The sequence below is a fragment of the Brachyistius frenatus genome, unplaced genomic scaffold (genome assembly GCF_029030835.1).
Source record: "Brachyistius frenatus isolate BFR_SWC_R1_liver_20210118 unplaced genomic scaffold, ASM2903083v1 Contig_7, whole genome shotgun sequence".
Lineage (NCBI taxonomy): Eukaryota > Metazoa > Chordata > Actinopteri > Embiotocidae > Brachyistius > Brachyistius frenatus.
In genome coordinates this window covers 2,043,740-2,058,060 of record NW_027210606.1, presented here as the reverse complement: position 1 = coordinate 2,058,060, position 14,321 = coordinate 2,043,740, and the positions used below count along the sequence as shown (strand labels likewise).

Here is a 14,321-nt window from a genome sequence, read left to right as displayed (position 1 = left end):
CCTTAATAATCTACTGGCAGCCGAATGACTGTGAAGTTCCCGGGTCCCGACGTGGTAATCTGGATGGAGTGAGAATGAACCGCGGGTGTGTCTGAACGTTCCTCACATCTCATCTGTGCATCAAATATACAGCAATTCACTGCTGAAAATAGTCACTAAAAATGCAATAATGTTTGTTTAAAACAGCTATTTTAAAGATAACACAGAGATTTGTATTTCTTTGAACTATTTAACTATTAAACTATGCAGTGACTCAAGATTTGTGTTTTTGTTAGAAATGAATGGGCTTATCAGGTTTGCAATAACTGACACAGCTAGCCAAATGGTGCATACAAACAGTTGCAGAAACTGCCCTGTGCAGTCTTAATACGTATATGATGAAAGAGCTCTCAAGAGGATACAGAGAAGATGTTAAACTGAAAAAAAAAAATCATTGTAGAGCGAGAAAACAAATTCCATTGAAACATATGCTAAAATCTGGCAAATCAAATTACCATATTTATTCATGGATTTGCCCCAGTTGAGTTTTTCTTGTGTATCGTTCCTTTCTGGGCCACAAATAAAGGATAATTATCTTTATAATGGTAACAGGTACACACAGGAACTGACACCAGTAGCCAATAAGTTGATGATACTAATATTTGTACCTTAATGTACAAACAAATATGCAAAGACACAGCTCATTTTATTTGGTTGCCATGGCGACACAGTGAGAAAGCAATGAATGAAGGTTTGGTGGTACAACTAGGAAAAATATAATACATTTAAAATGAATAGCATTTCCACTTAAAAATGGTCGGCTGTGGCTTCAGTGGCCACAAGAGTGTAAAATATACTAAACTGCCAATCAACAGTTTTGGCATCCATCTCCTCCTAAATGGCTGTAGAAATACAATACTGAAGAGCGACAAAGAAAGCCTTAAAGATATTAAGAGAATCTTTACAACCAACTTAGAAACCTCCCTTAGACATTCACGAAGTCTAAAACTATCCAGTCTACAACTAAAAGTTTGTATGTCTAGGTTCTGCATGTTCTTACCAAACTTTCACAAACTTTCGGAAAAACATTTTGAGTGGACTTGACAACAACTTCAGTTCCCTCTCCGTCCTGTTCCCCATCATCTCCCGCTCCACCCCACGGCCTCCATCCACCAGCTGTCAGACAGGCGTGAAGGCCTCGGCGGAGATGGACAGACAGATGGATGGAAAGCAAGAGTGAGGAGGCGAGGGATGGATGGAAGGAAGGAGGAGAGGGAGAGGTGTGACCCACTTAGCAGAGCCTGGAGTATTTATAGAAGAAAGTGTCCTAATTGGCAAGCCGCTGGGAGAGCGACAGCGCTGCACTGGTACCCTACTCCTTGTCCTTCACCTCCACAACCTTCCCTTCTCCTAGTCCTTTGCTTTCCTCCCATACCAGTTCCTCCTGTCCTCTTTCACCTCGCACAATGTGTCTTCTTTAAGACTTCATCACTCTTTCTGCTGCCCTTCTTATTCCACATGAATACCTATCCTTCCACTTCCACCTTTCACCCCTCTTCATCTTCTACGCTCTAACTTTACACTGCAGCCTTCCTCTTCAGCTTTATGCCACTCTTTGTCTTTGCCATCTTGCGTCACAGCCTACTTGCTTTCTTTCCCCGTTCTTCTTTTGACCTCATTGGCCAGATCTGCTCTCAATTTTCTGACCTGGTATCTCACCAAAGTATGTAATACATCTATCAGTCCTCAACAGTGTCATGTTTTGCATCAATGACGCATGACAAGTATGATGCCTAAGTATTAGCCACCAAAAAACACATTGTTAAGTTTAGGAAAAAAATAACTACCTGGCTCGAAGAAAGCAATTCATGGTTTGAGTTCAAATAAGTTATCTAAACATATGATATGTTAAATGTGGTATTTTATGTAAGTAACTTACGGATGTTACTTCAAAAAATTCCACATTGCTTTGTCACTGACATGAACCTGGTCTACTGGGAGAAAGTTTTTGGTTATGATCCATCCAACCTAATCTATATCACTATTCGGACGACCTTTTTGAACATGACCTCCATCACATGACTTTCTTCTTCAACCCTGTTTGTGTACTTTGTACACATAATCGGCAAAACGTGACACTGACACGGCGTTCTGTAGTGGACTGACGGTTGTGTTCCCTGCTGCAGTTTGATGCCGGATCTTGTCTCTGTGGTTTTTACGTCACATAGTTGATCCTGACATATTTCTGTATCTGTGATATTCTATGGGATTCTGAAAGCTCAATCATTGGAGCACATTTCTCTGGACTTCAGGAAGATATGTTTGGAAATCTTTTTCATTATTCGCTGCACACTACAACCTGTTTGTAACAAAACATTGCAGAACCTTTTTAAAACTATTGTTATTATTTCAAATCATGTTTTAATGCCAGAGTGAGTATATTGATGTAGCATTGTTATTTAACACAACAATTGTACAGAAGTAGTATGTTGCACTGCATGGTAAAAAGTTTAGAAATGGCCATTGAAAGTTAACTTTATCCATGAATGGTAACTGGGATTTAAAAAACAAACCAAAACTGAAAGATGATAAGGGAAAATAATACTAGATGAATAAATGGATGAAAACATGCAATCATTTCTGGCAATATGGATTGATGAAAGGAAAAACTCACGTAGGAAGTACTCGGAAGCATCCGCCTCATAGTCAGCATCCTCAGGGAAGTGATCTATCTGCTTACACATGCCTTTAAAAGAACCTGTGTGGGAAAGAAAGAAATAAACTGTTATGAATATTGTACACAATTAACAGCTAAAATAACAAACCCAATTTTTGTATGTACATGTGTGTATTTGTGTTTCTGTCCAGGTAAATACCCCCACATCACTTGGACTGCAGTATACATTGAAATAATAAGAAAGAAAGAAAGAAAGAAAGAAAGAAAGAAAGAAAGAAAGAAAGAAAGAAAGAAAGAAAGAAAGAAAGAAAGAAAGAAAGAAAAAAGTGATACAGGAAGCAGAATCAGAGAAGACGGAGTTTGAAAAACAGTGGTAGGAAAAGAGGAAGCACAGAGGGAGGAATTAAGAATGGATTTAAAATCTCAGAAAGTGATGGAAAAAAGGAAAGATGAAAGGAAGGTTAGATGAAATATTTGAGACAAAGGCGATAAGAAGAGGAAGATCAATTTGTCAACAGCTTTGAAGGAAACACATCACAGGACGGAAAGCGACAGACAGGAGAAGAAGAAGAAGGTGGGAGGAGTTTAATCTAAACTGAGGAGGAGAGGAAAATGCAAATGATAAGAGAGGAAGAAAGGAGAGCTGATAGAGCTGCTCATTAAGAGAGATTGTGTGTGTGTGTGTGTGTGTGTGTGTGTGTGTGTGTGTGTGTGTGTGTGTGTGTGTGTGTGTGTGTGTGTGTGTGTGTGTGTGTGTGTGTGTGCGCACGTGTTTAGCTTGGTTAAGCTCTAGTGGTAATTGTATGCCCTCCCAAACCACTGCAATTAAATGGGCCCTTGTTAATTGCCGATTGAAGGACGAAAGACTAGTGCCCGGCTTTCAATTGGGCATCGGTACACACACACACACACACACACACACACACACACACACACACACACACACACACACACACACACACACACACACACACACACACACACACACACACACACACACACACACACACACTGTACCATCAACCCTGTTGTCAATCACCTCACTCTTTCTCACTCATCCTGGTGAGAGCACTAACTGCTAAACTTGAGATATTTTGTATTTCCATCATGGCTACAAAGAAAATAACAATTTTACACCAAAGCCCAACACATGAAAGTGAGAAAATAAAATGATGACAGGACTCTAACAGCTGCCTGATTCATATTTACATATGTCTGATACACCTCAGCAAACACTCAGGCGAACAAAGTGTTTTTCATCAGGCAGATTTTGATAGATGCATTAAAGAAGATATTTCAATGGGAAGAGATGCGGAAACCTTTTAGAATCCTGAAAAATGCTTCCATGGCTCCATATTTTCAGTGTAAACTGTGTGAAAAAGCTGCATGTTGAAATTCTGTTCGGTTCCCAATAATAATGATAGTAACAATAAACTTTATTTGTATAGCACCTTTCATACAAGAAATGCAGCTCAAAGGGCTTTACAGCAAGAAAATTACACCGTGTTTCACATAAAAACAGATATAAAGGAGTATTTAGAAATCACGCTGAGAAACGAGATGCAGAAGAACAGATAAAATGCACAAAATGAAACAAATACAATTAAAATATAAAATAAGAAATATTAATTTTAAAGGCGTGGTAGTTTAAGTGCAGGCAAGTGCAAGAGAGCTTCAAGAGTAGCTAGTTAAAGGCTGAAGTAAAGAGATATGTTTTAAGCTTTCTTTTACAAGTGTTAACTGAGCTAAGAGGACTGATGATGTTTCAGGAGAAAATGATGCACATTTGCATGTTCCTTGTCTCGATTACTTACTGTAATTGTTTTTATTGTGCAAATGGGAGTGGTAATACAGAGTTAATTACACTTGAATCACACTGTGTGTACTCGAGGGTTAAAGTGTTGATGAGTTGAGGTCTTGTTGGTGATACAATTTGCCTTCCAGTGGACATGAAGGAGGCTCTTCAATCTTGCCTCCTAGAAATCAAGTTTATTTACAACTAAACTGCAACAGCAAATATGTTCAGAAGGAAACATAATAATAACCAGATTATATTTATATTACGCAATGAAGAAATATGCAATGCACTGGTATGGAAAGTATCAGTTATTTATAAAATATTATTTTTCCAACAAAATATCCAATCTTGAAGCTCAATATGCTCTTTTAGTGACAAACATCATTCAACTTTTTGTGGTTATTTTTCGCCACTGGCAGCACTTGGTTGCTGGAACATTTTTATTCTGGTTTAATGCTAAAAACATCTTCCATCAGTTCAGATAGCTGATAATGTGCTCATTGGTTTAACCAGAATCACAATATTTCCCAACCTTAACAAGGCAGACTTTGCAAAAAAAAAAGACAAAAGGCAGCTGGAGGTGGGAAGACAAGAGGGGTGGGACGATAAATGAAATATCAGTTGACAGGTGAAATGAGTAAGAGATGGAAAATGAAGGACAATGAGGACGTGCTTTTGTTACTTGAGCCAAAGCACAGCCCGGAGTCTGGATGCAAACCTTGATGATTGGTGGGAGAGGCGAGGACTTTGTACGTCCACAATCCTTCAGAAACCAGCTCCTGAACGTAATCAATCTTAATGTAATGAGGAACAACTTTGAGCTTTTATAAAGGTGGATTCTAAACTATCAAATGACATCATGTCTTTTAGCTGAAGATTTATGACTGATAGATCTTATTATCTGTGTTGAGAACGGTGTCATCCATAAATAACAGAATGTTCAAGTAACATGAACAGAAGTTTCCCTGCTTTGATCGTCTTTTAATTAGGGAAATAATCCTTTCCAAAAAGTACAAACACAAAAGTGATTATACAAAAAACACAAAGATAATCTAATCATAATCTATGTTTAGATAAATAAAGTCCTCCTCTACTCGTAAAATGTGTTTTTCTTCTTGTTCCTTCAGTTAAATGTTCGAGCTTCACTGTGCAGGATGATTTACATGCAGAGTTTCAAACTAGAGGGCTGTTTTCACATTCATCTGCACGAAGAGGACATTTTCTCTGCGCTCATTGAAAATCAGATTTTAAGGGGCGGGCCTTCGAGCGTGATTGGTGACATCACAAATAGTTTGCAAAACAAATGGTCCTATTCAATTTCCACAAGCGTAATGTGGAAACTTGATGCCTGCAGTGTGCACACGCAGTATAAGAATGGACTCTTCAGTGAAATATGAGACGTCTTGTGTCCAGAGGGTAAACTTTATAATACATCTGCATATGAGGGAGAACGATTAGATGTCATTTTGAGGAATTTTACAAAAAAATATATTTTTTTGTGGAAAAACCGTCCTAGAACCAAATTATTTTTGAAAGCACAATATTTTATATACAACCTTTAAGGTGTATATGTGTATATGAGATGTATATATGTAATATACATGTATATATGTGTGGAGGGGATCTTTACAATTGTTGACTGTGTTGAAGTGGAGACACACTTCACAGCTGCGGGAGTGATTATAGTTTGGATTTAGACATAACAGTTAATTAGAAAAGCTGCGTTTTGGATCTGTCTGCTGTTGACAGTTATGGAGAAAAAAAGCAAAACAATTCAAAACATTTTCCTCCTGATTAAGTTGCCCATTTGTACAACTGAAACTGGGTCAATGGCATCACACGATGAGAGTAATAGCAAAAATACTGCTAAAAACATTCCTAGCAAACACAAACACAGTGTGGTTGGTACAGATTTTAGAATCTAGTTCATCCAGGTTTATGTTTACTGCCACATATCATCCTATATCATATGTTAATTTGGTCTTTGCACCAATTTTAGCATAAAAGGATGTCTATTTTGGGCAGCTACATATAAAGAAACCCGGTGTTAATCATAGTGTGCCATCCGCTGTATTTATTCAATCATTTCAAACTGTCAAGACCAACATTCTGCGTATGCCCACACTATCTTACAGGAAGTCGGTGATTACATGTAGGTACATGCCGGTCTGTAAATGTGCTCAACAGGAGCATTTACCAACTCAGACAATTACTTTTTTTACATTCCTGTATGATCTCTATTATTCTGTCCATCATCTAACATACGTGTAGCTACAGTATTGTAAAACATTCAAAATGGTGTCCGCCGTGGTTGCTTGGTGATGTACAAAGTGGGAGACGACTGTTGTGTTGCTGCCATCACTCCCTCAATTTAAATGAAAACACCTCTTTGTACCTGTGGTTAGCTTTCACCTTTGATGTATTGTTTTGAGCGCTGGTGTCTTCATGCAAATCTCCCACAATGTGTCAAACGCATCGGTTCGCTCACGGTGATGCAGAAACTCCATCGTATCCATTCTCTTTCCACCATCTCTGCTCTCTCTCTCTCTCCCTTTCACACGCTCCCTCACTCGCTCCAACACACACCCACCCACGCTGCACCACAAGCACATGTAATCTGGAATTGCATTTTCCCTTTCCTTCTCTTCCTTCTATCTCACACACACACACACACACACACACACACACACACACACACACACACACACACACACACACACACACACACACACACACACACACACACACACACACACACACACACACAACCCTGTGTCTCTCGTTCACTCGCCCTCCTATCTGTCTCTCACATACATACATGTGCCTGTACCCTGAAGACCAGATTCCCATATGAACTGAGCTGCCAGCTCAGCCCTCTGCTCCTCCTCTTTCTCTTTCATTTTTTATTCTTTCTGCAATTCAAATTAAAAGCACACTTCATTGTCTCGGCAGGGAAGAAGCCTGCGCAGCATATTTCACGGCTGATTTTTGGGTTAAATACGTTAATGTACACTCAGTGGCCATTTTATTAGATACACCTATAGTTCTACATATGCAGTGCTAAAATGTAATATGACAATGACTGAGAATTTTAGGCATCATATGAGCAGTTTTTATGGTTGAGCAGATGAATTGAACAGGTGTGCCCTAAAAAGTGATACTGCAAGACAAACTACATCTGCTTTACATTCATTCAAGCTAAATAAATAGTTGCATGTTTTAAGCTGCAGTGATATCAACTAATCTTTTTTCCCCCGGAAATAATACCACAAAAAAAAGCCCTTGTGCCTGCTGTAAATTCCCCATCTGCGAACCTGCTCTGTCCTCCCCTCCTCCTCCTCCTCCTCCTCCTCCTACCGCCTCTCGACCCAGTAGTCATGATGGAGTGTCGCTCCTCCAAATTGCCCCTGTTAAATTATACATTCTGCTTAAACATGGAACAGATACTATTATTCCGAGATCAACCTGCACCTCGGGGGTCAAGATGCCTCCGTCACCCACTTATGCTCACAGCGAGAGGGGCCACGGTGTCTCCTGACGGATGATTTATACAAATAAGAAGAGACCTCAGTGACCTCCACTGCTGTCACAAGCCAATCAGAAGCCTGCTTATCGACTGATCTCACCGCTGTTAAGGATAACTTAATGTAGTGTGATGAGAAACTAGCAGACATCATTTTATGAAGTATGAACATCCTAACCCACTCAATGAGAAACAGAACACTGTGTGTGTGTGTGTGTGTGTGTGTGTGTGTGTGTGTGTGTGTGTGTGTGTGTGTGTGTGTGTGTGTGTGTGTGTGTGTGTGTGTGTGTGTGTGTGTGTGTGTGTGTGTGTGTGTGTGTGTGTGTGTGTGTGTTTAAGCATGAGAGATGTGAAGTATAAATGCCCTGCTCTGAACCAACACTGTGTGTTATGCAAATACTTGGCATAGTGTCTTTATTCCTTATGCTAATTATGGCTCATTCTATCTATATGCTAAAGTACCATTAAAGTAATCCTTCAGCTGCAAAGGTGGATGAACATCAGAGACCTCAAAAGAGACGTGTTGCACAGCAAAGGTTGCTATCAGCTCAGTTCAGTGGATTACAACTGTGATGTGCATAAAATGGGTTTCTTTCTTTTCTTGATCTGTTATAGTTAATTCATCGAGGAGCATGTTCCCCTCCTTTCATCCTTTTGTAAACACTTCGTTGCATTCTGTAGGTTTCCACTGAACACAAACATCCGTTTTGCTCGCTGACTGTTAAAAACTGCAACAACATCTCGACCCACAAACACATCGATCCCTCCTCTCTAGAGCAAACTTTCCATTTTCACTGACATGAAAGAACTCCTAAGTTATTTGATTGGTTGAAAACTGAACTTTTATTGTGTTCATGCTGGAAATAAAGACAATCTGACAAACCTCATCCTGCCACAGGTAGCACCGGGTATTGTTCAAAGAGTTTCGATACCTGCTCCTGAACAATACTTTAATCAAAACTAATTTTACAAAATCCTTTTCAAGAAAAAAAATTAAATACACATTACGAAACAAATCTTTAGCTTCATGCGGTTTACAGAAGAAGAGTGTAGCCCAGGTTTTCTTCAGTAGCAATAATTTACAGATATCTCCTAAACACCTTCTACACGTTATCATTGAACACAGCAGGTCCCTAAACGCCTCACATGAAAGTTATCACTAGATGCTACAACACCCCCCCAAACACAATACAATTGAGGTCCATCATCTCATGAAAAATGGGCTTATTTTCACATGGACCACCAGAAAATGAATAAGAAAGAGTGACTGTAATGAATGACACCACAACGACTTGAAGAAAAAATGAATTGACGATGTGTTTTCAGGGAAAAGTTGAATGGGAGTCTATGGAGTCAAAGCCTTTTTAAAGCCAACCTGTAGTGATCCTCAGTGGTATTACAGTTTAAGACACTTCCGCTATGGTCTAGCTTTTCAGCACCCGAAGCTATATCCCCTTTTGTATGCAGCCTATAGATCTTCCCTAAACACCTGACATGCTGTCATTAAACGCCAGCTAGCAAGCTATACGCAGAAAGGCCTTAGTTGCTGCAATGCACACTACTCAGGCAAAACATAGAAAATACAATTTCCCCCAAACTTTAACTTTCTGACGTACATTTTTGGTTGTAAATATTTAGCGGAGATAAGCATTTGGGATTTAAAGACGTGCTTTCTGGTGTTATAAGCCTTCAATTATTAGTAGTCCATGATTGCTTCACATGACACTGGTGTCTTGTGGCTGGTTAGGATAGAACTGTACTGCTGTCAGACACATTTCAACTGATTTACGAGTTTAAATTGATTGTTTTCGATGCATATTAAAAATAGTTGTTGTCAGATTCAGCAAAAATAATGAAGGTCTGTGACATACATCAGGAGAAAATTCAACAGGATCAGGACAGCCTTATTGACTTTGCCCTTTGACTTTGCAACTATATAAGTTGAAGCATCAAGGTTAAATTTTGTACAAAAATGTCATATAAAAATATCCAGTAGACATTCTATAACACATCAGTATGTCGACATTTTATAATTCAGGTCATGACCCCAAAGGAGGAAAAGTCAGGAAGAGAAAGTAATAAACACAAGAAAATGACCTGCAGCGTAATAGGATAATTTATCTAAGACTCAGGTTTAGTATCTGCCTGATTCATGACACCCTCATTCATGATTTCAACTTATTTCTAAAATATGTCAAATCTTATGTTTGTGACACGAAATAAATGTATTTAATTTTGTTCTACTTTTACAGACACAGTTTAGTCTTCTTGATACAAAGTATGTATTTTGTCCTTTTGTAATATAATATGTATTTGGGTTTATAGATTTGACTATACACTAAAAAGTTAGAGAATAAGCAGTCCATTAAACAAGGTCGATACATAAAATGTGACAATATGAACCCCTCACACTTTTCAGGAATAAAACTTTTCCACTTTTCCACTCCATGGGGCAGAGAACAGAGACGACTGAAAAAAAGCATTCACTTCATTAAACGACTTCATTGTGAGCTGTATTTCATTTTAATCTTTGAACCCAGACAGCCCAATTCATTTCCACACAATTTCAGAACACATTTGACAATAGAGAGACCTATTAAAGATAATTGTAATAAATGTGGAATTAGATTCTCACCCTATTTGCTCTAACTAATTTAGAGTAAGCAATTACTTTTCCTATCAGCGGGCATAGACACGTGTGCACACACAACACATAAATTAGTTTGATGTGTAGCTGTGACAGGGAACGAGAACTGCTGCTGCAAAAAAGGCTCCATTCTTTTGATTATTATACTTTTTTTTTTTACATTGGCAAGTGGAGCAGCGTGTTGTCATATGACACAAAAAAGAGACAAATGGTTGTTTAATTTTAATTTGGCAGAACATGTGGTGTGATGGCACCAAAGCAACCAGGTGTTCACACTTTTTTTTGGTCCAAATGATTTCATCTCTCAGTGTTAAAACCATTGAGCTGTGGGGTGAAGTTCTGATCTGGAGATAAGGTAGTCTAATGTGTGCAAACATGTGATCGGGCTGTGTTGCAGGAAAAGCTTAAAAGTTACTGCAGGTTTAGATTACTCGTGATTTTATTGTGACACTGGGTCACATCGAAATAGTTGGATGAGACCATTTTTCTTCAACCAAAAAGCCCAGGCAGCCATTGCACCTGGCCAAGAAGCACTGTTACAATCCATAATTGTCATTTGTACATGTTTTTAAAAAAAACATTTTATCGGGGTGGCATGATGGTGGAGTGGCCAGCACAAGCACTCACAGCAACAAAGTTCTGGGTTAGCAACTTTCTGGGGCTTTTTTTGTATTGCATGTTCTCCCTGTTCCTGTGTGTTTTCTCCGGGTGCTCCAACTTACTCCCATGGTCTAAAAACATGCTCGCAAGGTTGATTGATAATTCTAAATTGGCTTTCCGTGTAAATGGTGTTGAAGAATCCTGTTTCTAACTTTGTTGTAGTTGGTGTTTATATTTATACCAGTATATGGTGAGCGTACAGACACTGAGTGTGGGTCTGGGAAGGTAGTCCAACCAAGATCATTGACAGAGTTGAGCATTTTATCCAGAAGAATAACAGGGTCAAAAGGTGACAGTATGTCAATGTTTACATGCAGGTTTACATGCAGATGTTAATGACAAATTAGATCACAGGGACTGAACCAATAGTTGAAGATGAACACAAGTCTTACACCCATTTGGATGCAACAATTAGAAACACTCCTCAATGGAGCGCATACAGACCCACATATTCACACAGTGACTTTGGGTCTGCTCATACCAGGCTACAGAGCCAGGCTATGCTAAACTACGCTAACCAGTTGTTGCATGGTAAATAAATAAGAATCTTGTCATGTAATTCTTGGTGAATAAATGTACTTCAGAAAATGTCAAAACATTCCTTTAAGCCAACACATCACACAGATCAGAATGGTTATGTAAAAGTCTGCGTTATTTAAATATTAATTTCAGCAATATCCATGGGTGCAACAGATAGTATGGTTAAAGTTAGACCACTAATACGTAGTTGAAGTTTGGAAAATTGCTGAATTTGACAAGATAACGTGCATGTGAGAAGCACCATGCTTCACCACACCCACTCAGATCTCAAGCCATAATCACAATGTATGTGCATGCTTGCATCACGGGTGCTGAGGCTGTTTCCCATCATGCATTGTTCATTAGTGTACCCAGTGACACAACAGTTGCTGACATCTCCTTGTTAATATTTATTTCATTACTTTGGCTTGAACATTTCTTTTGATTGTACGTACAGACTAAAGTTTGCTGAAGAATATATTCACATAATTTTTCAAGAGCTAGAAAAGCTGCAACACTTTTTTTTGGGACAGAGCTGAAGAGCGGCGGAAGGTCAGCGGTTAAAAGTAGGACTTGTATCTCAGGCATGCAGCACTCTCAGAACAAGAATGTTACAACTTGGTGAGTGCCTACTCGCCTCGAACAAGGGTTGGTGATTTTAGGAACGCATTAACCCACCTCACTCTCCCCCCAAACAGCTACAGCAATTTGAAAGTGCCGGCTGTAACAGGATCTAAAGCGACAACTGTGTGGTGAAAACAAGGCCATGATTAAAATCTGTGTGCCTGGTTACAATGTGAAGATGCAGGGTACATTTCAATGGCACATCCATGCAAAATAGATGCGTAGACTTAGCCTTGGTGTTGTTGTAACCACATGCACTTAGGCCTGTCACAATTGGAATCATCTAATGACTATTTCTGCATCGTTTCCCCCGACGGAGGTTTGACTGGAGCTTTTTTTTTTTTTTAATGATGTCATCTCTTCTTCTGCTGCTTCTTTAATGACAGATGACTGAGAATTAGCGCCACTACAGTACATTGCTTATTTTGATTATTGGTCATGTCATTGTGAGTAATTTCTTTGCATATTTCAGTAATTGACTTCATATATTTAAGTTGTTATTTATGTCATATCTGCACTGTGCCTCTTTTGAGGCCTAAAAGGCAATTAAATGTATGTGTACCTGTTTGAGTGTTCAAGGCCATAAATGGCTCTTCTTTTTCACAAGGTGCATTTATATTATTAAACAATGATAACACGTGTACTATAAAAGTGGCATAAAAGGAACAGAAACAAACAATTGAATAATGAATCCCAGTGATTAACAGTCAACTAAAGTTCATGATCATGAGATCCCTACTTTTACTCTTTTTACTAATCGGACAATATTTACTCGTATTTCCAGACGGTCTCTCCTGTTCAACTACATTTTTCAACTCGACAGCATCTCAGAGCAGTTTACTTTGTGGCAGAGCTGATTAATGTGGAATTTGATGATACGACGCGACTCAGATGATACAGGAGCTTCCTACATTTTGTTAAGATGGTTTGAAGTTAGTAAAGAGTGCAAATTCATATGTCAAAGTTAAGACTTGGTGCATCTTGATGTATCGTGTATTGGATTTGACCTTTTAGTTTATAATGTTCAATTCTATTGCATGATTGTTAGAGTGATAAGACACTGTCCTTGATGACGGAGCACATAACCCCATCTATGGATGTACTGCAGGCACAATTTTGCAGATGGGATCACAAAAGGGTCAAATAGTCAAACAGTTACAAACAATTAACAATTAATGTTTTAATGGTGAGGAACATCAACCTGCAAACAACCACACTGCCCCCCTTTTGAGAAATCCCCGAGCGCTCTCTCTGGTCCCTCCACTGCTCTATCCTAGTTTTGTTTAGTGAAACTTTCTGAAATGTTTTCCTCCCCCTCCCACTCAGATGAATTCCTTTGGCACAGAGGAAAATGCAGAGAGAAAAGGAGGGAAATGAGGTAATGAAAAGAGTGAGACAGGGAAGGGAGGGGAAGAGATGAGGAGAGAGACAGAAAGGAGACATGTGAGACACAAGAGGGGGACAGAAATGAGACATGTGAGACACAAGAGGGGGACAGAAATGACAGAAGTGTTAGACTCACAAAGCTGATCGTTTCTCTGCGAAGCTCATTGATAAATGAGGCAACAGATGTTTGGTCCTGTATAAAATTACACCCGGCTGCTATATGTAGAGCAGCTACCTGCCCTCATTCTGCAGCTCCACATTCCATCCTCCCAAAAGCCTCCCTGCTGCAACACGCTGGGCAGCTGAGCCTCAGTCTGATGGGAGCTCAGATTATTTCACCATTACTGTGACAGAAAACCAACATTTCACTTAAAGTTTCACATTTCCTTACATAATATGATGGTATCACAAATGTTTCCTATATATATATATATTTTTTTATAGCAAGTCACTGAGGCTGATATCAGTTACATGGACTGGAAATATTATAAGTGATGTGGATCATTTT

At 39.0% G+C, this 14,321-nt stretch overlaps 1 protein-coding gene across 1 annotated transcript in view; it reads right to left on the bottom strand.

Annotated features, from left to right (window-relative positions):
- Nucleotides 1-14,321, bottom strand: part of LOC138615758 (voltage-dependent calcium channel gamma-2 subunit-like) — a 70,076-nt gene that overhangs the window by 22,491 nt on the left and 33,264 nt on the right. The window contains exon 2 of the mRNA XM_069689565.1: nt 2,654-2,737. Coding sequence (XP_069545666.1) covers nt 2,654-2,737 — 84 coding nt within the window. The remainder of the gene's footprint in view (nt 1-2,653; nt 2,738-14,321) is intronic.